The 20,583-nt window shown below is 40.9% G+C and overlaps 1 protein-coding gene and 1 long non-coding RNA gene across 3 annotated transcripts in view; one reads left to right on the forward strand and one right to left on the reverse strand.

Moving 5' to 3' along the window:
- Positions 1-1,232: 1,232 nt before the first annotated feature.
- LOC134162577 (uncharacterized) lies at positions 1,233-3,074 on the reverse strand. Its single transcript, XR_009964370.1, has 2 exons — positions 2,944-3,074; positions 1,233-2,814 (listed from the first exon to the last, which is right to left on the reverse strand). It is a non-coding gene; the product is annotated as an uncharacterized LOC134162577 (long non-coding RNA).
- Positions 3,075-3,222: 148 nt separating this feature from the next.
- Positions 3,223-20,583, forward strand: part of IPO8 (importin 8) — a 51,016-nt gene continuing 33,655 nt past the window's right edge. The window contains exons 1-6 of one of the 2 annotated variants that reach the window (XM_062616529.1): positions 3,223-3,563; positions 11,854-11,935; positions 14,028-14,184; positions 17,661-17,819; positions 18,756-18,912; positions 19,955-20,044. In XM_062616529.1, coding sequence (XP_062472513.1) covers positions 3,480-3,563; positions 11,854-11,935; positions 14,028-14,184; positions 17,661-17,819; positions 18,756-18,912; positions 19,955-20,044 — 729 coding nt within the window. In that variant the 5' untranslated portion in view covers positions 3,223-3,479. The remainder of the gene's footprint in view (positions 3,564-11,853; positions 11,936-14,027; positions 14,185-17,660; positions 17,820-18,755; positions 18,913-19,954; positions 20,045-20,583) is intronic. The other variant, XM_062616527.1, reaches the window with a different exon arrangement.

Here is a 20,583-nt window from a genome sequence, read left to right on the forward strand (position 1 = left end):
ACTAAACCATGTCACCCAAGGCTCTGTCCAACCTGGTCTTGAACAGCGCCAGGGATGGAGCATTCACACCTTCCTTGGGCAACCCATTCCAGTGCCTCACCACCCTTAACAGGAAAGAACTTCTTCCTTATATCCAATCTAAACTTCTAATCTAATCCAATCTAAACTGTTTAAATTTAGCCCATTACCCCTTGTCCTATCATTACAGTCCGTAATGAAGAGTTCTTCCCCAGCGACCTTACAAGCAGATACTGTAAGGCTGCTATGGGGTCTCCGTACAGCCTTCTCTTCAGGCTGAACAGCCCCAGCTCTCTCAGCCTGTTTTCATACAGGAGGTGCTCCAGTCCCGTGACCATCCTCATGGCCCTCCTGTGGACTTGTTCCAACAGCTCCATGTCCTTTTTTAGCCAGGAAGTCTTGTACCTGGAGGCCTGCTATACATTTATCTGATGCAGATCACCGTTGCTAGCTATTTGGTGTAAAATTTTTTTTTTTTCTTCTTGTAATGACTATTGTGTCTTAAAAGTTCTGTGTTTTAAATACAAATAGTAAGTGCAATAAAACTATTAAAAACATTTTAGGGAGATGTTAAAATAGCCTTCAAGCACATCTGGTTCTTCATTGTGACATTTTACATCACCAGCTCCACAAGACTGAAGTCCTTTAACAAATACACTTAATAACATTTAAGTTCACCTACCAGAGATGAATACGCAGAAACAGAATAAACCAGAGCTGCTTTTAAACTGCCCACAGCATGGTAATTTGGGAGAAGGAAGTGGAGATACAACACTACAAATCCTTGAAGTTATATTGATTTGTATGATATGTGCTCCAAGATCTTTAAAAGGGACAGTTTTCACTGGACTGGTTTATTTTCTATCTTAACCAAAATGGGAAAATGACAAAGAATTATTACAGTTAACAACATATACTTTTCACACTCACACTGTTTTCTGTTTATGTTTTATGATTACTGAACATACTCTCACCTGCTTCTGAGAACAAATGAAAAGGTGGATGAAAATACCTTCAATTTCCTGCTAAATGTTGTAGAGCTGCATTACTGGAGAACAGAATGGCAGTTCTTGAATGATAATGATCAGGTGTTCTGCACCACTTCAAAGTGATGAAAACCACAAGAAAGCACACAGTCTCCAAAGGCCAGGTAAGTGTAATTCATTTTTACAGCCAGATTATTTTTTAAATTATAAACAAAATTATTAAGGGAGTTTTCTTTAATAGTATTAGCTGCTTTAATATTTTCCTTGTAAATAATTTCATAGAATGGTTTGGGTTGAAAGGGATCTTAAAGACCATTCAGCTCCAACCCCCACCATGGGCAGGGACACCTTCCACTAGACCAGGCTGCTCCAAGCCCTGTCCAGCCTGGCTTTGAACACTGCCAGGGATGGGGCAGCCACAGTTTCTCTGGGCAACCTGTGCCAGTGTCTCACCACCCTCATGGTTAAGAATTTCTTCCTAATGTCTAATCTGAATCTCCCTTCTGTCAGTTTAAAGCCACTTCCCCTTGTCTTGGCACCACATGCTCTTCTAAAAAGTGCCTCTCCAGAATTCTTGTAGGCCCTCCTTATTTAGGAATTTAAGTTATTTAGTGGCAATAAAGATATGGCAAACACTGCTATATAGTTCCCTTGGGTAGAGAAGGGTACCCCTACTATCAATGATACATAAATGCTGTGCATTCAGTATTGTTAAGAAAAGTATTCCTCAGCATAGGTCAGGTAATACATAAGTTGAAGGAAGTACTGCTGCTTTCTTAATTGAGGAGCAGTAATGACAAATGACATTTTACACTGTAATTACAATGAACAAATGACATACTAATAGTATTTCTAAGGCATCTATATAATGGGATGATCTTGTAATTGCTCTTGTGTTTGACTTTTCCAAAATACAGCAGATAGTCTTTTTGTTCTTTCTAGTAGCTAATAAAATGTTCCTTGTTTGTAAATGTAATGTAAAACATTACCTGCAGAAGTAAGCAAAGGATTTAGCTCACTAAGTTCACACTAGTCATGAGGGTTTCCTGGCAGGCTTTTGGTCTGTGAACTGCACTTCAGATAGTTATCTTACACCTGCACGGATATTTAATTCTTCCTTTGGATCAGCTGCATGTTCTATGGCTTAAGGGTGCAAACAGGAGGACAGGGGTGGACAATCACAGTAGGGCAAATGTTTACAGGTGGAAGTAGTCTTTGTATACCCAAGAAGTTCAAATTAAAACAGGGGAAGTTCAGGTTAGGTATAAGGAAGAAGTTCTTTACTGTGAGGGTGGTGAGGCACTGGAATGGATCGCCCAAAGAAGCTGTGAATGCTCCATCTCTGGCAGTGTTCAAGATCAGGCTGGACAGAGCCTTGGGCAACACGGTCTACTGTGAGGCATCCATGCCCATGGCAGGGGGCTGGAACTAGATGATCTTAAGGTCCTTTCCAACCCAAACCATTCCATGATTTTCACACACAAACACCATTAAGATACACAAGTAATTTTCAGGTTCTACTAATCTACATAATGATGAGGACAAGCAATCCAAAGGAGCCTGCTCAGAAGCACAGCAGGAATTACAATGTGTGTCCCACTGCATGTTTTAGGAAGCACCTTGCAGCATGTCTCCATCTTCCTGTACGTTGCGAACTTTTCTTGTCCAGCTGCAGGTACCTGGACAATTGTGTGAGTAATGGAATTGACCTCACCTCCATTCAGTTTTTGTGTGCTCACTTTAATCCTCATGCGAACAACTCACCAGGTAGCAAATACACATCGAACCTGGTATGCAAGCTAGAAAGCTACTGGAAGAAAGGAGTAAACTTAAGAAGGAAAACGAGGATTTTACCTCAAGTGCAGTGCAAGTATGTGCTGGCAAAGATGGATTAGTGCAGAGGGCCTGGAAGCATCCTGTGGGCTGAGCAGCCCAATACTTGCGGGACTGGTGTGCCTCCGTCAGTGCTGCCACTCGCTGCAAGGTACGGAGAGGCCACCAAGCAGCGATGGAGGTTCCTCAACACCACTGCAGTCAGCGGCAGCTGTACCACGGCAACAGTGCTGGGGCTGGCCGAGCCGCCCCTTACGCTGCCGCGGCTGCCCGGGCCGGCTCAGCCCGTGTTCCGTACGCCGACATGGCCGCCCCCCGATAGCCACGGCAAGGATACCGCTCCCTAACCCCGCCTCCAGCGTGCCATTCCGGGTGACTTTTATCCGTACAACAACATGGCGGCCACCTCTCGCCGACCTCCGCCCGAAGCTAGAAGGAGGCGCTGCGGCCGTAAAGCACTGCCCGTTTCCCGATACCCAGCTGTCGCAAACCGGTGAATGGCTCCGGAGAGGGACCGAGGGGGGTGGGGGACACGAGACTGTGACTGTGGCACCGGGGGGCGGCGGCGCTAGCGGCGGCTCCTCTCCCTCTTCCTTCTCCTGCCCCTGGGGACGCGCTGCTTGCCAGCGACGGAGCGGGAAGATGGATCCCAACAGGATCATCCAGGCTCTGAAGGGCACCATAGACCCGAAGCTGCGCATCGCTGCCGAGAACGAGCTCAATCAGGTGAGGGGGGCGGACGGCCCCGGCCACGACCAGCCGCCGGCCTGCCCCGCCCCCGCCCCGCCGCGCCATGGGGCCGCCGCACAGCACGGGGTCGCCCGGCCGCGCCGGCAGGGGCGGGTTGCGCCCTGTCTTCCCCGGCGGGACCGTCACCCGCACCGCTCAGCTGCCGGGGGCATCACCCGCTAGAGCGGGCCTTTCCCCGCCGGCTGTCAGCGGCTGCCTCGGGCGCTCGGGCCTGCCGGCGGGAGGCAGCGCGGGACTCCCGGGGCGGGACCTGCCGGCTCCGGGAGCCCCGGTCCGGGTCGTGGCATCCCGGAGTCTGTGCTCGCTCTCCTCGCTGTCCTCGCTCCGTTGTGTCCTTAGTTTCGTGACCCTTGGAGCACGGTGTACCGGATGGAGTGCGGCAGTGTAACCCTCGGCTGGCCTGGGCGCTGCTTGCAGTGCTCGGTTGTGGGAGGCATGGTACCGGGGCGCCGTGCTCCTCGGGTCTCTGTCCTGCTCTTCCAGATGGTTGAGAGCGGCGGCTCCTGGGGATTTTGTCCCGTTCAGTAGCGCGCGGAATAAAACTTTGAGATGGGCACGTTAGGATTCTGTTGGTAGTATTTATCACAGCATCCCGCAGTTTGTAAAGGCAGTAAGCACTGAATAAAAGCTATGAGCACAGTCACAATTCTCTTAACAGCCTTCCAGTACCTAAACGGGGCCTGCAAAAAGTCTGGAGAGAGACTCTTTGCAAGGGCATGTAGTGACAGGACAAGGGGGAATGGTTTTAAACTGACAGAAGGGAGATTTAGATTAGACATTAGGAAGAAACTCTTTAACTGTGAGGGTGGTGAGGCACTGGCACAGGTTGCCCAGAGAAGCTGTGGCTGCCCCATCCCTGACAGTGTTCGAGGGCAGGTTGGATGGGACTTGGAGCAGCCTGGTCTAGTGGAAGGTGTCTCTGCCTGTGGCAGGGGGTTGGAACCAGATAAGCTTTAAGGTCCCTTCCAAGACAAACCATTCTTTGCTTTTATGAATTTGGACATTTGAAAAAGGAGAAAATTCCCTTGCACAGTGCTAAATCCTTTACATCTATGCTTTAATGGAATGGATCAGTTCTGTTGGAGGACTTGGATTTTTTGGCTCTGTTGGTGTCTTAAAAAAATGGTCAATGAGAATTGGCTATCAGGTATTACTGCTATTTCAGAATTGCTCTTCTGGCTTAATTTTCTATTTAGGTAGTTTAAAAGTCATTCTGAATTAGGTAGAGCTAATCCTTGCTTTAGCAGTTGGCAAATTCCTTTAGTAAATCAGTGGATTAAGTGTTGGACATTGAGAAGGCTCTTGGGGATAGTTAGACAAAAATACAAACCTTTTATGTCTTTATTTGGCACAGTTACTTAAAAAAAATCAGTATCTATTTTTATCCCTACTATGAAGGACTGAGAGGGAAATTATAAATATTTGTTAGCAACCTGTTGCACAGCAGTCAGAACTACAGTAATGTTTGCCAGGCTGAGAACAAAGAGGCAGCTGTCTGGATTCCTGGGTCCTGCTCCTTACACTGTTGTTCTGTCATCAGTAAGAAGCTCAGGAAAAGTTTTGAAAGCAAGATTGAGATCTGTTAAGTGTTTTAGGTTCAAGTGATGGGTAGTGCAGTTCTCATAAAAGACACATGTTTTAGATTCCAGAGGACAAATAGACAAGTACATTTATTGAGATCAGGTTGAGATACAGATTGTTATTTGAAATAGCTGGCACATTTTCTCTAACTACTATAAGGAATGAGTCTTGAAACTAAGACATAGCTTTCATTGTGTAGGCTTTCTGTTACTAAATGAAGCATGATGTATCTGACTGATACAGTGTACTGATGCAGTGCTGGGTTTGACATAACTCTTCAGCTGAGGGACAAAAGTGCTCCTGAGGAATGTTGCTTAACGTGGGCCTTTGACATCTTGAAGCCTTTCAGTGCTTTTGAAGCAAGACTACAAAGCAACCTGTCAGACTCATGTATCTGATGATAGTGTTGACATATAACTGTTCCTGCAAGTACTGGAATCCATATGCTTTTCTGGCATTTATCTTGTTCTAGTAAAGGAACCAATCCACCAACCAACCAGAAAACCCTCCAACAATAAGTAGTTGAAATGGTAATATAACACTTGGCTAAACAAAACAGGGGTCACCTTTATTCTGTGCCATAGTTAAACTGATGCTGCTCCTGATACACACATGCTAATGGGTATTGAGGTAAAACTTCTCTTGTGTTTGCCTATCTGAAATGTACATTTGCTTTCAAGTTTGAATCCAGGTAGTGACAGGAGCTTCCCAGAGAGTGTAAATCCAACTAGTCCACCAATATAGCACCTCTGTAGGCGTCTCATTGCCTATACCAAAACAGAGTCCTTTAGAACAATATTGTAATGATCCTGACTCTGTAATTTGCTTACAGCATAGATTATGGGGAATGGTGTTAAAATGAAGGAAAGCTTCCCTACCTGTAAAAAATCCCAGCATGTTGAAAATGCGTCTTCTGCATGTTTCTTTCTCTTCTGCACATGTGTAAAGATACAGCTAAATTAATCAAGCTGTTGTCTACCTTATGGATTATCATCTAACTGCATTCAGAGATGGAGTCAAGATTCTTTTTTTTCTTCCATTATTATATCTATTGGAAAGATGTTTGTGAATTTTCTTCCTTCTGCAGCTAGAAGCAAGCTCTGGTTTCCAGACAAAATTAATTTAGGGTCCATTTATATCCATTTGTGCCAATCTTATTTCTCAACTAGTATAGATTTCTTGGTACTCTCTCTGACATATTTGTCAAAGGCTGATCCCTACTGACCTGTTTTCCTTGCCGCAACAGGCTGTATTTCCTTTGCCTTATACTAAAACTGAATTTATGGAATCTAATAATAGGAGGGCACAGCTCTTCTTTGTGTTTGTCTCCATTTGAATTAATCTTTCTTGTGCAATCTGGTCTTCTGTTTCCAGAAAGTTTCATATTTAATGCCATATTCAATTTGATACCTTCTAAAACTACAGTTATCTTACTTGTGTCCAACATCTACATATTTCTCATAATTTAATACACTGAGGTCTCTTTTTATTGTATGGTTATTCGTCACAAAGAAGCCTCAAGCTTTTAGGAGAAATTCCTGTTATCTTCGAGTGCATGACCGTGTTCTTTGTCTCCTTACTCCACTCTGCTTTTGTTGATGCAGTTCTAAAGATCACTCATTTCTTTGTAGGATTTTTCTGATCTTTCTCCTTGGATGATGCATTCTACTTTTGAGTCGTCAACAAACTTCACTCCTCTGTGACTTGAACACAGGTGGATGTGTGGGGTTTGCCTGAAAGGTGATTCTTGATAAACTAGAGCAGTAATTTCCTGCCAGGTCAGTAATCTATCATGTAACTGCTGTCATTTCCCTTGTAGACAGTTGATTTTCTAAGTGTACACATCTTTCAATACTCCTCTCTTTCTTGTGCTCCCCTGACAATTTTAGTGCATTGATCTTCAGTGGCTCAGCCTGCTATAGTACATTTCTTTGGCTTGTAGCAAAGGGGAAAATAAGGTAATGATTCCAGCTGTTTGTGTGAATATTGAGAAGGAGTTGTAGAATTTGGTTTTGACAGGAGCCGAGTAGCAGTTGTGGAAGAAGAGAAAGAAATATTAGGAGATTGCCTAAAAGCAGAAGAGTTCAGAATAAAGATAGGGGCTTCCGTATCTACTAAATCTTTGTTGAGCTGGCTGCCGTAGTGGGTGGGGATTTTAAGACCACTCTGAAAGTGCCAGTGAGCACCTCATTCATTACCTAGAGGAAGAAATCTCAGGTGTTCGGGTATTTGTACTGAAGACCAGTTTGATGAGGAAGTTGAGTTGCATGATTAGAAGTTCTGTGGAAAGTGAGTTTGTTTGAGACTGGGTGAATTTGGCAGCAGAACCCACAAAAGAAAGCAGCTCAGGGAGGTTCTTTCATATGCTTATTTTCACCATGTATGAAAACACTATGTTTTCTCCTCCCCATTTTGTTTTTCCCTCCACAAAATGCCTTTGTGTAGGCAGGGAAAGCAGAAAGTGTCTTTTGAAGTTGTAGTTTGTTTTAACAACTGTCTGTGACTGACAGTGTGAAAAACAAGAGAGAAAATACTCTTAACAACTGCAAAAATATTCCCTAGTGTGACATACTGATGGAATTTCTAAGTAACACATTTCCAGTGCACAGCAAACAGAAAATAAAACTTACTAAAGCAGGTAGTTGAGCATTCAGATCAAATGTGTGTAAACCTTAAAATAATCTTAGTAAACAATTGTATATGTATTCAAGGCACAAATTTATTTTGTCTGTCTTTGCAAGCAAAAATGTAATGCCTTGATTTTTCAGCAATTTTTACATGCCATACTTGGATTAGGAGGTACAGAGAAAGAGGTGTTTACTGCTGGTGTAGAAGGATGGTCTGGGCTTTACTTGCAGAACCTGAGGGAAGGCTCCAGTTTTCCATATGCATTGTCCTTGGTTGTCCCATTGTTCTGCAGGGGAAAAAGCACCATCCAGTGCTGTTCTGGACCCAGCCATTGTGGTTGTCATCAGTGCAGCGGGAAGGTTACAGACAAATAGGATTATGGAGCACTTGCTTGCTGTGTGATTTAAATGTGACGGTAAGCAAGATGGAATAATACTTCCTGAAATGAGTTTAGTAGTATATAGTACATGATAACCTGGGATCCAAATCTGAATGTTAGGTGTGAAGACTATTTGCTTCATTAAGATCCTTTTGTGGAAATTTTTATATATTTTTCTTGCTTTTCTCTTGTTGCATTCTAGTCCTTTTCATGTGATGGTGTTCATCCTGCTGTTTTTCCGTGGCCCATATGAGGCTTTCTTGGGTGTCATCTGTTCTATACCTAATCAAATAGAAGAGGAAATAAGCAAAACATGATGTGCTGTCTGATGTTTCAAAGACTGGAGCTGTGGTGCTGAGGCAGGAAAGTGTATGTTAGGCCAAAGGTGTGTGGAGAGAGTGCAAAAAGCTGTACAGCTGCAATACACAGATCCTGAGACAGCAGACAGAGATGGCACAAGATGCATGGGGACATACGCATCTCTTCTCCGTTGCTGTAAAATTACCAAACTGCATCTTAATCAATGCTGTGTGCCTCTCCCAGTTTAGCTGCTAGTTTTGCATGTTACTGTATCCCATCCTCTTAATCCCAGTGGACATTAAATGTGAGTTTGGGTTTTTTTTAGCATAAATGCTCTGACATGTGATTCAGTATGTATTTTACACAGCTTTAAAATGATCACTCTTTATAAATACTCTGTGAAAGTTTATAGTTAAAAACTTCTACTTTCTCCTTCAAAATAAACATATGCCACTGTGGGTCAGCACCTTCCACAAGAGTGTGAATCAGGGGCAAATGTGATTGTTCACAACCTGCACAAAGCAGTGTGCTGTATTCTGGGAGTTGTGCTGAAGGTCTTTTTCAGCCATCTGGTGCCTCCCTGTGGCTCGTGGGCATGCCTCTTCAAAATCAGTAGGTAGCCTTCCATTCCTTCCATGGGACTGGCAGTATTCCTGCTCTCCTTTTGTGAAAGTTCAGATGCAGCTCTAATGATGTAAGTAACTGTCTTGCTGAACTCATCAAGTACCAAGATCTCTTCCTTGTCTCTTCTCACTTACACAGTGCACACCTGACAATCGCTCTGCACCTGCTGGTGTGATAAATACAGCTTTACTTACTGGTTCCCAGTAGCCTGTTACATGGTTTCCTGCACAAGGCAGGGAAAGGATACATCCCAAGATCACAGCATTGTGAGACAAGTAAACCAAGAATGTGCTGGTATACAAAAAATGTTGCTGCATACAGCTTTTTAAAAAGTCCTCTGTTCTAAAAATTGCAAGCAGCATGTAGTTTTCCTGAGCGGGTTTGTTGTTGCGCAAGTGAGCAGGATGGTGTTTGAGCTTCACAAATACAGCCAAGTCGGGGCACAGAGTCTCTGTTGATCTCTACAGTGTTTGTGTTTCCGATAACGGTTAGAAAATGAAGCTATGTACAAACATGAATTATGGTAATGACAATAGTATGGAGTAGGAAGATTTAATGGGAGCTTGATACTCTGTTCCTGTGGGCCCTTTAGGGATGTTGGCATGTAAAGTGTAAACGAACCTCATAGCAGTGTGCTGATGGAGCTGGGGCCCCCTCTGGGACACTGCGTGTACCTTCTGCATAACATGTCTTTTGTCACTCCAGGCGCTTGCTGAAAGGATTTGCTGCACGGGCCAAATAACCGTATTTGTATATATCCTGGCAAAACTTCAGGGATAGCAGTTGTACACCAGCACAAGTGGTACCAGTAAAGCTTCCTGGAGTAGCACTGACTTTAATGTGGATTTAGTAAAAGCTGTTTGCACAGAGAAAGGGAAACAATTTTTACCATTATCACTGTGTCCACTCTAAATGTCATACTGGTAGGACTACTGCAGGAAAACAACAACAGCAAAACGACCTCCCAAAATGTTGCATTCTTAATGTGTTCATAGTAGTAAAAGCTGTGAGTAGATTGGGTCTGAGAACAACGTATTGGCACTGTTCAGAATAAAAAGAGTTATTTGAGTTCACGCATGTTTTGGGTTTTCTGTGCTGCTGGGATTCCCAGTGGCTTCCCTGTCTCCCTGGAGTTGGGTGTTGAGTGCTGGAGGATGCTGCAGCCTACTGCAACCCCCATCAGAACTTGCCAACATTGTAGATATTCTGTCCACTAGTCACTGAAGGACAAACTTTGCACTCCAGGACACTTGATTAAAAGGTGATCTTTGGAATTGAGTACGTTTCAACCAATTTACGTTGACAGCTGGTATTTCTGCATGTTTGTAGATAAATGGTGTTCCAGTGCTGTCTGTTACAGCTTTTACTTTGTTTGGAACATTTCTTATGGATAATGAAAGTTTATAGAGAAGGGAATTATAGGAGAGTATGCTTTTGATTTGCCATTACTGCTTTTATGTGAAATCTCAGATTACTCTATAAACCCTAAATGAGTCTCTGAGCACAGAGTAGGTTAGAATTACACTGTCATTATAATGAGTAAAATGAGGGCCAGAAAGTTAACTGATTTGGTAAAATTATTGAATGATAGTGTTGTGATGCAGCTGTTGCACGTAGGCATCATGAAAGCAATGTAATTTTACCTCATTATGGAAATGCTAGCGCAAGGAACTGGGTACATGAAGAGCAGAGCACTCCTCTTTATTTCACAGCTTTTGAATGAGGCTAAGTTTACAGGAGGATGTAGTATATTTGTACTTAAAGCACAGCTCTGGAAACAACCACAGAACTGCCAGACAAAGCAGTTGGAAAGAAATACTATAAAAGGTGAAATAAAGTGAGCTTGTGCTATCTAGCCCAAAGAAACATCTTTCTTTGGACATAAAGCACACGTATCTAAGTGATGAAAGATCTGACCTACTAGTAACTACTGACTGTTGCCAAGGCTTAGTAGTTACTGCACCATGCTGAGTCAATGATTCTTCAAGTTGGAGGACCCCTGTTGAATGACAGCAGAATAATGCTATCAGATTTTCACATCTTTTCAGTCTGGCATGCCTTGCTCAGAAGTTCAGTGAGCATTATTTTCTCTTTGACATTCCTCAGCTGCATGGCTGATGGAGCGTTTGAAAGTTCCCAGGAAGGCTGTGGGGTTTGAAATGTTATCTGTGTGCCCTTGGTTTTAATTAAAAATGGTTATTCCACTGTGTTTTCCCAGCTCTTGTTTTTCTGTTAAGATGCACTATACTTCTAGCTCATTAGTGGGTGTATAATATCTGGCTAATGCAGATGCTGTTTACAGTTGAATATAATTTTAAATGGTTTTCTTAATCTCTTCAAAATTCAGTATCTCTATTACACCACAATCTGTTTTGCAAATAAATGGTATGTATTGATGAAGCATGTCAATATCTATTTGATTTATGAGGCTAAATTAAATAATTCAAAGGGAGATCTGTAGTGCTTCTCATTATGCATGTTCAGAATTATTTAAATATTCAGTACCACTATTTAAATATTAATTACCACTAATCTCATGGAGAGCCTTGTCGCATTACATATTCCACCCATACACTCAGCTTTCACAAGTAATTATTTGGATTGATGCAGATCCAGGTAAATCTAAGTGCTAAAACCTTTTGTACTTCATAAGGAGAGTCAAAATAACCTGCAAAATGTATTTGTTATTTATCTTTTGGTAATACAGTCGTCTTTAAACGTAGTGATTTGCTTATTGTTTTGTATGTGTTTCAGTCCTACAAGATCATCAATTTTGCTCCAAGTCTACTGCAAATCATAGTATCAGATCAAGTCGAATTTCCAGTGCGTCAGGCAGGTGAGATGAATTCCTTGTTTCCTTTTCTTTCAGTAGACAGTCAGTCTGTATGCTATTTCAACAAGTTATCCAGCTCTTGCAATGCAAGTAAGTTCACATTTCTCCTAAATGTGGAAATGAAAAGGATCTAACATGAGGGTCAGTTAAAACCAGGGGCATATGCTAGAGCTCTGCTTTGGCATCCCTGTGTTTGTAGTGATCCCTGCTGGATTGATGTGATACTAATAGGGGAATGATTTCTGCTCAAAACTAAGTACCCAAGGGAGCCTTAGGTCTTTGTTTTCCTGGTGGTATAGAAGTAGTGATGCCAAGACAAGTAGGAATTTAAAAAAAAAAAAAAGTGGATCTCATTTTTATACATGTATCCATTTTCCTGGAATAAGGAAAGCTTCTAATAATAAAAAAAACCCCATCCCATAGTTCCCTAGGTCAGGGGTAGCCATGTATGCTTAGACAGTATCTATGGTGTCTGCTCACAAAAGTAGATTTGAAGAAAGGTCACACCACTGCTGAGTTATAAATTTATAGCCTGAGCATGTCTAGAAGGATTGCCCAGCAGTGTGTGTAAGTCCAGGTATGCTGATGCAGTTAACTTCAGGGTATACATCTGAATAAGATCAGGTTCTAAGTTCTCATAATCTGTTTTAACTAATCCTATACAATATTTTTGACAGATACAGAAAAAAATCGGCTTTTTCAAGAAATTGATGAACACTCTTTTTTCTCACAGCTCTGTTTTTATCCTATGGAACAGCATTTCCCATAGAAGCACTGTTGGGTTTTTTTTTAACAGATCCTATTAATCCCCTCAGTGTATTAGGGCATGCTGACATATGCTGTTTGTCATGCCGGCATTTATTTTTTCAAAGATAATCCAACTTTGAATGGCATTGTTAAACCATTCTCTAGTAAAGTTTGATGCTTAATCTAGACTCCGTAAGGTAATTCTTGTAAATTAAGCTCTCGTTTCAGTATCATTCAGGAAAACCAACCAAGTATGTAGAACATCATTTCTAAATTTTTGGTTTATTTTTCATTTCTTACAGAGTAGGGGTATAAAATAGGAAAACATGTTTAAATTACATTTGTAAGCTAAAAGATTTCCCTGGGAACTTTTTAAGCCAAGAATTTGTATAGCAACAAGATCTATGGTTAAAGTAAATTAAAGTCTTGGGCTGGTCTTTGCGGACCTGTTTCTCATGTGAAAATCCTGGCACGTCATCAACAAAGAACTGTTTTTCCTCTTGTTCCTATAAAATATTTTATGAACTACATGTTTTCGTACTTAGTAATTTGACATCACCAAGAAAAATGACTGTACCCAAGGATATCTTATTTAGACTTTAAAACCCTAGCTAGTAATCAGCCTAACTAGGTATAAGAGTTTATTAAAAACATTCCTTTAATGTCTTACACCATATTTACTACATTTTCATAAAGAATGCCTACAGGCATTTTAGTACTGAAGCATAAATGCTGCTTTATTTTCAGTTGAAGATTAACTTTATTTTTCATGGTTGTTCATGTGAGACAGAAGGGAACAATTCTACGGGATTATGGGGAATCCTACTAGTGAGATAAAGCTTAGGGAATTCACAACAAACATTTCGGTCTGAATAGAAGGTAGGCCACATGCCAGTTTCATACTGAGCGTTTCCCCAAGCGAGTGTCCCTTCTGCACGCACAATGGTTTGTTTACCTGAGCTTTCTAAACTTCACTTACTGAGCTTGAGTTAGGGATGGCTAAAAATGCAGATAAGTAGATTTTTGTTTGCTTATTTAGAATGATTGAATATTATGTCCATATAGAAGATTGCTGTAGTAGAAAATATATCCTGATAGAAGATGACTGAATACTGTCCTGTTCTGCTCAGGACCAGGCACTTGAGCCTGATCTTGTATGGAGTTATAAAAAAAAATGGTTTTCTGCTTCAGCTGTGCTTAGTGCCTAGAATTGTTAACAACTCATGCAGTGATTTTCAGTTGTCTTTTCAACTCTTTGTTCTACTTTCAGCTTGTAGTAAAGTTGAGCACAGAGGAATGTGGAGATGTGTTACAATTAAACTTTTATTTCCCCAATGTTTATACTTAGCTGCCATTTACCTGAAGAACATGGTGACACAGTACTGGCCAGACCGTGAACCGCCTCCTGGAGAAGCAGTATTCCCATTTAACATTCATGAAAATGATCGTCAGCAGATTCGTGATAACATTGTAGAAGGAATAATTCGCTCTCCTGACTTAGTGAGGTACCTTACATTGTGTGGAGGTATTTCTGTAGCTCAGGTTTTCAGACCTACCAGTCCAGATGTATTTGATGTGAGAATCTCAATTTCTTGGGAGATGAATCAAGTACTTGTTTTGAAAATGTAATAATAAATTTTAACGTATTTATGTGCACTTGTTTTTCAGAAATGTAGTAACCCGGCTAAGAGCCTTGTGATGTGATTTGTCCTCTTAGGGTGATGTTTGAAGTGTCATGTAACACTTACGGTAGTGACAGCCTATTTGGCTGATGATGGCAGAAAGGGCTATCTGCAATATAGAATTAATCGTTCAGAGAAATACTGCGCAAGATCTGTTTTTTTTCTAGTAGCCCTTTTCTCAATTGCTTTTGCTATTTTTATATGTAGTCTCAGTATTTAAATATGAATTAGTATTCTTGGGCTTATTCAAAGAACAAAGAAATGATGTTCTTTGTTTTGATGGAAGAATAGTTAAGATTCATAGACATACTACAACTGGTACTTGTTCACCACTCTAAAGTGAGGCTGACAGGATGGGATTAGGCTATACTGTATAGATGTTCATCTTCAAAAAACTGAAGAAAATCTTCCTCTTCTCTCCTACTGCTCCCCACCAGCTAGGTGCCCAAAGATGTCCTTTTTTTGTCAGTGGTCATATCCAGAAGGGGTGATTCACTACAGATTGAAATTGGGATTAGAGAAAGCACTTTTAAAAAATAATGAAGAACTAGGATGTATTAGACTGCTATAGCATTGCTGTCACTAGAGGTCTTTATGAATAAATTAGACCAACACCTGCCAGGAACTCTTAGGGCATAAATGGTCCTTTATTGAGACAAGAAAATGAACTAAATCATCATTTCCAGTTAATCTTTTCCAACACACTGTGACGCAGATGATTAATGTCTCCACTGAAAGAGATAGGTGCTCCTTGCCAAGATTGTGCTATAAGATAAGGAAGCTTGTGTTGTTTTCTGATAAAGTAATAAAGGTATGTAGTTTCTCCTGCTATCGTGTCATAGATACCAAGGCTAGGCTCATACAAAAGAACACAAAATAATGGAAGTTTGAAGAGTTTTTTGCAAACTAGTTCAGCCATCGTTTCATAACCTGATAATCAGAATGCCCTGATGCAGTGACAATCTACACCTAATAGAATTGTTGAAAACACTGGGGCAGTCACCTGTAATGAAGTACAGGGTTTCTAAATACTGGCTAAATTTGCAGATTTGTTAGAGGTTCAGAAAGTCAAAGAAACTTTACTGGAACTGGTCTGAAGCTCTAATCCTGTTATTTTTCATTGTTTGCTTGTGAAAATAAGTGGGGGAGGAACCAAACTGGCAACAAGCAGAAATTCCAAAGACTTGAGGGGGAAAATAAGTTAGTACAAAGCTAAAAAGATCGGTAGGTGGAGGACCCCTTATTGAACTACTTTTTAATAGTGGCTCCTTATGTAATGAACTGCAAGAGGATACCAAAGGAAAACTAAATATAGAAGAACCAATATTTTCTGCAGACTTTTTTTTTTGACTCCTTAGCAGAGCCAAGAGTATTTATTTGCAGCTTCTAGTTCAGTGCTGCTCAGCTTTTTGAATCACACCTCACTTTAGTCAATTAGCAATCACATCTTGCATCACCATTGTGAGTGGCAACTAAAAGTGCATGGAGGGAGAGGAATGGTAAGATATTTTTACCTACTTGGGCTCTGCCATATGCTTTGGAAGTGGAGAAAGTGCTGTTTCTAGTAGATCCCAGGAAGACTGTAATTTCATGACCATAATTTTCATAACCATGCCAAGTGCAAGATCCTGCACCTGGGTCGGAGCAATCCCAGGCACAGCTACAGGTTGGGCAAAGAAGAGATTCAGAGCAGCCCTGTGGAGAAGGACTTGGGGGTGTTGGTTGATGAGAAAATGAACATGAGCTGGCTTCAGTGTGCGCTTGGAGCCCAGAAAGCCAACCCTATCCTGGGCTGCATCAAAAGGAGCGTGACCAGCAGGTCAAAGGAGGTGATCCTGCCCCTCTACTCTGCTCTTGTGAGACCTCACCTGGAGTATTGTGTGCAGTTCTGGTGTCCTCAACATAAAAAGGACATGGAACTGTTGGAACAAGTCCAGAGGAGGGCCAGGGGACTGGAGCACCTCCCGTATGAAGACAGGCTGAGGAAGTTGGGGCTGTTCAGCCTGGGGAAGAGAAGGCTGTGTGGAGATCTCATAGCAGCCTTCCAGTATCTGAAGGGGGCCTATAGGGATGCTGGAGAGGGACTTCATTAGGGACTGTAGTGACAGGACAAGGGGTAATGGGTTAAAACTTAAACAGGGGAAGTTTAGGTTGGCTATAAGGAGGAAATTCTTTCCTGTTAGGGTGGTGAGGCACTGGAATAGGTTGCCCAGGGAGGTTGTAAATGCTCCATCCCTGGCAATGTTCAAGACCAGGTCGGACGAGGCCTTGGGTGATATGATTTAGCATAAGGTGTCCCTGCCCATGGCAGGGGGTTGGAACTAGATGATCTTAAGGTCCTTTCCAACCCTAACGATTCTATGATAATCAGAGCAAGATCACCTTTGGCAGGGAGTAAGAGGGGATGCCTAGCAAAGACTACAAGAACAGATTAAAAATATAGTGATTCTAGTCCCAAATACTCCTCCAAACTCCAGCAATGTGCAGCTAAGGGTCTGCCTGAGATAGAAGAAACTTTCGAACATCCTCAATAGATTTATCTTCCACGAGTTTGTCTAGTTGTCCACTTGAAACATGTCAAGTTTTAATATCCACAACCTTTTCAGACAAGGAGTCTGACAGTTGCCACTATTTAATACATGAAGAATGTATTTGCTTTAAACTGCATGGATGTTAGCTGCACTGGAATAGGTTGCCCAGGGAGGTTGTGAATGCTCCATCCCTGGCAGTGTTCAAGACCAGGCTGGACGAGGCCTTGGGTGATATGGTTTAGTGTGAGGTGTCCCTGCCCATGGCAGGGGGGTTGGAACTAGATGATCTTAAGGTCCTTTCCAGCCCTAACTATTCTATGATTCTATGAGGAACCTCTGGTTTGGGTCATAACACAGGCCAATACTGTTTAATAGAAATGTACAAATTTGTGGTTTTGTGGTTAATTTTGGCCTCTTAAGTGTGTAGAAGTGTAAACATTCATTTTCGAAGTACAAAGCCAGCTAGTCTCATGAGTAATTAATTGTTTTTGAATATTGCCTGATGAGTGTGGAGAAGGGAGAAAAGTAGATAAAATGTCCTAAAATTAGCTTCTTCCTTGAAATTGAATCCCCTGGGATTTTTTTTTTTTTCTTTGCTTTTCCTCTGCCACTTCCCAGAACACTTCCAGTGCTGTTAAAATGCATATGATGCTTATGATGTAATATGCATATTGTGGCCAATAAACCAAGATTTGGGATCTGTTCTTTAATATTAAACACTATGCTGTGATCTTATTTACGTATATTTCTTATTCCCTCCTGCCATAGAGCCCAGTTGACAATGTGCCTCCGTGCTATCATTAAACATGACTTTCCTGGCCACTGGACAGCTGTGGTAGATAAGATAGGCTACTACTTGCAGTCTCAAAACAGTGGGAGTTGGCTTGGAAGCCTCCTGTGCCTGTATCAGCTGGTGAAGACTTACGAGTAAGTTGATGTCCATCAGTAGATGAGGTGTCTCAGGTGATTGGTGAGAATGACATTCCTAAGAGTGCTGGCAGTTCTACAAGGAATTCAGGTAGAAAATAGGAATTAATAATTGTCCTATGCTTTCTTTCCTGCAAATAAATGAAAACTGTTTGTCACTTATATCACCAGTGAATTGAAAGCAAAGATGCCAGCAGTAATCTGTATGAATTTACTGACTTTTGTCTTGAGGCTTTTTACTTTTGATCTGATTTAACTCATTTATGAAAAATTTCGTAACTTCTTTTGTTTGACAATTCCCCAAATGCTGGATATATGAATGCAAATTATTTTCTACTTTTATGTCATGAATACAGTGCTGTCATTGTCATATACTCCTATTGCATTTTGTTACCTATAGCATCCTCCTGATAGTCTAAATCCACAAAGCATAGATTAGGAGAAATGTAGTCAGCATTCTCACTAGTTTAAAAAAAAAAAAAAGTCCATTGTTAGAAATATATGTATACGCTGCACAAAAGAAATGTAAATGGAGAAAGAGAATCTTTTCAAGACAAAGGAATTGTCTTTCCCTTTCAATAGCTGTTCATTTGTATTTGTTCAGTGCCCAGCTTGGGTTTGGCACTGGTATGAATGTCAGAGACATTGAAGCCCTTGCTCCTGTGAGCTGACAAATCAGTAGTAAAGAATGTTAGTTCTCCCTTCCTATAGCCACATTCTATATAAGGTAACATTTGTTATTTTTAATTTCTCTATTTATAGGTTAGTGAATTTGCACAAGTTGTTGAAACGGGGGTTAGAAGAGGGAAGAATGAGTGCTTGGATATTAATTATTTAATTTTGGGTGTTTAGGGTACAGGAGTTAAATTGCTGGTGGGGAGTAGGCATAATCTCCAGTGTGTAGATCCTGGACCAATGTTTTTCTTTCCTTTGCAGATACAAAAAAGCAGAGGAGCGAGATCCTCTCATAGCAGCAATGCAAATATTTTTGCCTCGGATTCAGCAGCAGATGATCCAGCTTTTGCCTGATAACTCCCATTACTCTGTATTGCTTCAGAAACAAATCTTAAAAATCTTCTATGCTCTTGTTCAGGTTGGCATCTTTGTAGAGGAAAACCGAAACTTTTACTTTGCTGGGCACAACGACCCCTTTCAGTACACTCACGGGTGTGACTGAATATTGATTTCACTGGGAAAAGTCAAGTACAATAAACAGCTTTTATAAAAATATGTTCTTTATAGATTTTTTTCTACTTAAAAACAGGTCACATGATCCCTCAGATTAAATTTTAAATGAATCTAGTACTTTTGCACATCCTGTTTGTAAGCTTAGTGGGTAAATGTTCCTGGTTCTGTAAAGTCATGCATAACCTCATATAAACTGTATGCGTATCTAGACTGTGCTTGCTGGGCTCTGAAAGTGTTGGTAATGGGTATTGTACTATAATTGTCAAATACTGCACTTCAGGAGGTGGCATTTCTTATTATCTTCTGAAGATCTGGCAGAAATTTTTTATTGAGGCACATGCATTTTAAATAGATGAGTTTGGCTTTTACAGGGATGTATTTGTTCAGGAAGCACTTTTAGAGAATGAGAAAACAGGATTTTACATAAGCAGGAGAATTCTTACTAGGGGTTAAAAAGCTAAAATAGTTTGTTATTAGATGGGGGGAGGATTAAAAAGATCCCAAGATTCTATTTTACTTTTCAATAGCTTGCTTGAATACTGACACTTTGCTTTAGATTTTGTAGAGAAGTAAGATTTACTAGATAGTAGTTTTGTAGTAAATAGGAATATATTTTACTTCCTGAAATGCTACTGGTTTACCCAAACCCTGTAATACCGACACTGATGTGGTCCCTAAAAGTTAGCTGGGGAATTGTGAAGAAGAGGAAGAAACAAAGAGTCAGCAACTTCTCAGACTAAGGAACTTTCCTCATATAGTGTCTGCTCAGAAATTCCTCTGTAAATTATACCAAGAAGGATGCAATTAGAGTAGTATTAATATTTAACCTAATTAGTTTTCATTCTGCTTAAAACCTCATCTTCCTCAGATTGTAACTACTGTAGAAACATCTACTTTTTTCAGGTAAAATCAGTATTTAATGAGTGTGGTTTTTATTCTTATTTCAGTATGCATTGCCACTCCAGTTGGTGAATAACCAGACTATGACTCAGTGGATGGAGATATTCCGTACTATCATAGATAGAAATGTACCTCCGGTAAGTTTTAGTTTTGCAAAGACAATACTTGTCCATTGCCATTTGAGGAACAGTCAGCATGAAGATTTTCTAAGTGTTCTTTTTTTAAAAGTTCATCTGTTCAAGATACTTATCCTTGGAATAAATGGTCTTTCTGACAGAAAGCCAGGAAGATCATGTACCCTGTCTGAATTTCATTCTCCAAGGTAGTGACACCATGTAAACTCCAGTCTGGGATGTTTGCAAGTTTCCAAATATTTTAGCCAGTTTCTCTCAAACAAGAAGCGAAAGCTCATCACAAACCCATCATTTGTCTCTGTTCCTCTTTTTTCTTTCACTCATCCTTCACATTTCTTGAAGAACAAAAGTAGTAATTAAATTCTTGTTTGTGTATGTACAACATTAACTGGCATTTCCTCAGTATTTTATGCATTTCTTTCGCAACCATAACATTCTTCTAATAACTCTTGCATTAGAATATGGTTAGGGTGTATATATTTTAAAGAGTTAGTATCATGCTGTGTGGTATTCAAGTATATCTAAGAGTTTCTGGTTGTAAA

Source organism: Pezoporus occidentalis, unplaced genomic scaffold (genome assembly GCF_034315485.1).
Source record: "Pezoporus occidentalis ecotype Australia unplaced genomic scaffold, CSIRO_AGI_Poc_V1 ctg19, whole genome shotgun sequence".
Taxonomy (NCBI): Eukaryota; Metazoa; Chordata; class Aves; order Psittaciformes; family Psittacidae; genus Pezoporus; species Pezoporus occidentalis.